This window comes from Oryzias melastigma, linkage group LG17 (assembly GCF_002922805.2).
Source record: "Oryzias melastigma strain HK-1 linkage group LG17, ASM292280v2, whole genome shotgun sequence".
NCBI classification, from domain to species: Eukaryota; Metazoa; Chordata; class Actinopteri; order Beloniformes; family Adrianichthyidae; genus Oryzias; species Oryzias melastigma.
This window is the reverse complement of record NC_050528.1, coordinates 27056390-27061001: the sequence shown is the minus strand read 5'-3', so window position 1 is coordinate 27061001 and position 4612 is coordinate 27056390. Positions and strand designations below refer to the sequence as shown.

At 36.8% G+C, this 4612-nt stretch overlaps 1 protein-coding gene across 1 annotated transcript; it reads right to left on the bottom strand.

Annotated features, from left to right (window-relative positions):
- Window positions 1-1129: 1129 nt before the first annotated feature.
- On the bottom strand, window positions 1130-4520 carry LOC112147084. Its single transcript, XM_024273211.2, has 8 exons — window positions 4375-4520; window positions 4146-4266; window positions 2924-3019; window positions 2351-2701; window positions 2097-2192; window positions 1788-2017; window positions 1518-1704; window positions 1130-1286 (listed from the first exon to the last, which is right to left on the bottom strand). The coding sequence occupies exons 1-8, from the start codon at window positions 4441-4443 to the stop codon at window positions 1204-1206; spliced, it is 1233 nt and encodes a 410-aa protein (XP_024128979.1). The 5' UTR covers window positions 4444-4520; the 3' UTR covers window positions 1130-1203.
- Window positions 4521-4612: the final 92 nt, after the last annotated feature.

Below are 4612 nucleotides of genomic sequence, written 5' to 3'. Positions count from 1 at the left end.
CTTTAGCCAGTTATTGACCTTATGTCCTTCAGTCTTGCTTTAAGCTCTATTTCATGTTACGATGCACTCTTCTATCTCGGGTTGGGTATATAGATAATCCAGTATTGATTTACCATTACCCATCAGCCTATACTTCAGAATCAGTCATTTAAAAATATTCAACCCTTTTGTATTTTTGACGGTTCTCCATGATACACAACAATCAAACAGTGTGGTAGCTGGACTATGATATTCCAAACTATTATGCAATGATTTTTCAAAATATTGAAAGCAAATGACAGTGAGTATAATGTTCAAATCACTAACAATTAGAGTATATATTAAATTACACTGAACAAACCTCCTAAAGTTGACAGCATTTTTTTCAAAAATTAAAAACCTTCAAATTCACTGTTCCACATAATTACACACAACAGAGTTCCACAACATTTGATAGATTCTAGAGACTTAGAAATTATAATTTGTTGAATTTGCTGCAATAGGTGGTCATATTTACAGAAATCAAAAGCCATTCCAATCAAAAACATCCTAATAGATCAAGTTACATTTTAACATGAAGCATTTGTTGTTTTGCAGCTTCACCATTCTTACATCCATTGAACTTTTAACATTTGACTTTTGCCATATATCTTGATTTAGGATCCAAAGTTTTTCCTTTTGTATCAGCAAAACTGTAAAGAAAACACGTCTGTATTTTTTGCTATAAAGGTAACCAAAAAGCCAAATATTTACCTGTTTTTTTTTTTAAACCACAAATATATATTCAACTATGTTACACAAACTACCTCCATGCGTTACATAAATACTACAATTTGACTAAAATAAGTAAGAGAAAGATATCAATTCATTGTAGTCACTTAAAATGCTGAATACACTAACTGTCGAGTGTGTATTAGAATTTTCAGTTTGATCATTTGCAATTGCCATAGCTATGATGGATCTTTAATACACTGTCTTATGGAAGTACAAATTACATCCAATACTAGCGATTGATATCATGTTTATTGTGTCATTAATTTTTTTTCCTACTTATTTTTAGTTAGTATTTTTTTGTGTTCATATGTTTACAACAATTAAGTCCTCCTATGATAAATCATACATGTGTGCATGTTTAGAAAAAATATCTAGATCACATCTTTGTTTACATTTATTAACAACACAACAGCAACACAACACACAAAACAACAGCAATAGCAATAATGTTCAAAGGTCAATCGGGTCAACAGAGTTCCCTTTGATGTTTATTTTTTTGTGGTCCTCCCCATTCTGGAGACCATGTCGTCCCACTGCAACAAATGCAAAAAATAAATTAATGGATAAATAAAAACAGTTGATGACAAGAAAACATTAAAGCTGACAGATCGCCCATTAACACATGCATAAATTAAAAGAATGCACTTCTGACAATATTCACACATATCTTTGAATATGTTGTGATTTCAATCTGTATATTAGCAGAATATTTTATCACATTATTAAAATGTTTTGAATCTGCATGACGGCTGGCAGCTTGATACCTGATGAGGGTGAAGGTTGGATGGCTGGTCCTGATTGGTGGTTCCCATCCTCTGCAACAGCCAACATGGAGGGTGTGGATGCTGGAGACTCAAAGTGATTCGTCTGAGACAGCCTCTCGACATCAACTTTTGCATAGGACCACTGTAGGAACGCTTTCTGCATGGTGTCTCCACATATTTTACCACTCTGGGGGTAAAAAGAAAAAAAGAAAAAAAAAATTTAAGATTTCAAAGTTAAAACACAGTTGTTGTCTCAATTATGCAACTCACTCGACCAAAGACTTTAGTGCGCTGTTCAAGCATGCCAACAAAAGCATGCCGTGACATTTCCGGCGCAGTAACTTTCAGATCTTCATAGTATGCGACCAAATCCAAGGTGTACAAAGTCTTAAAGTTGACTGTAGCTGGCCAGTATCCACTTTGTACCAGATCACCAATACCAGCATCCCAAGTTTTTCCACAGGAACACGTGGCCTTTGGAAGGGATAGGTTGTATCGTCCTTCAAAAGAAATAAATCATGCTCTATTAAAATATTTTTTTGAAAGACAATTATTGTGAAAAAAAGAAGGTAATAGTACCATTCATTCCAATCAGAATCACTTGTTTTCCTGCAGAAACCTCTGTTTGACCAGTGGAGCAGTCACAGCGGGGGAGGATGACAGGCAAAAAGCACACTAGTGAAGTAAACAAACCATTTTAGCTAAAACATACTGAAATATTTAATGCAAATGTGTCTCACTTCCAAAATGTAAAATAAATCAAGTCTTTTTACCAACCATTGCTGGACTCATTTACCAAATTTAAAAGGCATATGTGATCCTACTTGAAGTACCTTTTTCGTGGTATGTGAAGTTTCCTCCCTCTTCCTTGACAAAAGTGGTTGGTGGTATCGGCCTGTAAAATCCCTCGATCATTGATGATCGATTATGGAGCACGAGGCGGTCGTGTACAGTCAAATCACAGGACGCACAATGAAGTGGTCTTGGCAAACAGTCGCGGCACATTATTGCTGCAACCTGAGAGCGACAGTGATGGCAATGTCCCTCTTTTGGCTTCTCGTACATCAACAACTGATTAACCATAGAAGGTCTTAACACCGTCCACTTTTCCAAGGAGGAAGCTTTCCGAGCTGTCCAATGTGATGGAGTGGGGTCATCGGCAGGCCCCAGAAGGTCTTGGACCTCTTTTATGAGGGAGACAGAAAAAAAAGGTGTCCAGTGCTAAGAAGTAACTCAGTGACTCAGAGCTCCAGTCAGCAGTAAGTGACATCACCATCATAAAGATGATTCAGCCAAACAATGTTTACCGTAAACAAACAAAATGGAGGTCGATGATGTTGGTTACATTTTAATGTACTTTACATTATAGTGGTTTATTTCTTAGGACAACTGTAAGAATAACTTACCTTTATCTTGAAAAGTTTCTGTTACACTCTGGTGTCCACTTGTAGACGGCATGAATGATGGGTCCAAAGTTGGAGTTGGAGCCACAGTTGGAGTTCCTGTGTTTGTTTAAATGAGACAATGCAGATTTCAGTACAAATGATGAATGTGATGACAGTAGAGAAAGAATTCTCAATCACATATAGGTCTTCCACTATTTAGCAACCACGTGTCATTTTTGGATAGTGCACTATTAGTTGATTTCCTTGTGTGGTCTGGGAAACAGTGTACATATAGATAATAGCTTTGCTAATACTGTTCTATAAACAGCATCTTTACGGAGAGAAAATAGACTCATCACAGGAGCTGTGAGGGGCGGGGCTTTAGAGGAAGCGATCAGTTCAGCGCTCTTTTCTGGAAATATATTTAAAGTGATAAGTCTTTCTAAAAACATTTGTTTAGACTTTTTTATATTAATTATTGGCATTATCTGTTTAAGAAAGTGGGAAGATTTCAAGTTTCACCAGATATTATTCACAAGTTTGAAACGGCTGATAGGAAAACTCTAATGACCCAGCATTGTAGTAGTACTTGAACGCATCACTCAGGGATGAATTGGTGAGATGAGAAAAGAGTCTCACGATGGATTTTGTGTGTAACTTAGGTCTCCTCCGTGCCTAAGAGGTGATTCGTGCATGTTTTTTTTATAGATTTTTGTGTGTAAGTAGTTTCAAGCTGTTGTAGTTTTAATTTGTACATGTGTAAATTGTATTTTTTTTTTTTAACCAAAGTTATGAACAAATTCTAAATTACACACACACAAATCAAGAATACACACACAAATCCAAAGTTATCCACAAATCAAGAATCATTATCACAAATCGGAGTGAGTCTATTTTCTCTCCATACATCTGGGTTGTTTGAGTGAATCCTTTCTGTTTGATTCCCCCATTCACTCACTTGGGGTTCTTGGGAGCGGCTCTGTGTAGTTCTCTGAATTGCATTGCATTAATTCCCTCACTATTCTCGCCCTAAAGTCCCATTACTTCATCATTTTTGTATGTATGCTGTTCAAATCTACCATTTGGAAATCCAGTGCCCTGGAATTTTCCTAGAAGTCTTTTAAAAATGGTGTGTAGATGCTCATCAAAATTAGCATGTATAGATAATAATGCATTACGTTTAAACAACTGTTCATGTACATAGAAATAAAAAAGTAATCTTCAGAACAGCTAACTGACTCACTTTTGGACGAAGCTGGTCTCCGCCGCTCTCCCCTTCTCCTACGTTTTGGCAAAGGATGTCCGTACTCGTCCTCCTCGCACCGAATAAAAGTCATCGGGGGTGCTTCCGGCGGTTGTTCAGACTGATAACGTCACAACATATAGTAATGATTTAGTATACATTGTCACCATTTAAATAAACAAAGTGTTACTGCTGTACGTTCAACAACATTCAATAAAAGCAGCCTTACCTTAATTTCTTCCAAAAACAAATCCGTGAGAAATATAAGGTCGTCGAACTCGTCCTCTGACTGATCCATCGTGGTCCAAACTGCGTTGTAAATCTCTAGGTCGTTTAAATAGGTGGTGGGCGTCACTATTTAGTTCAGGGAGTCCCCACCCCACCCCACCCCCAAAAGGAGAAAAAGGAAAAATGCGGTGTGAAATAGTTTACAATGCTCAAATGAAATGTATATTGACGCTTTAATT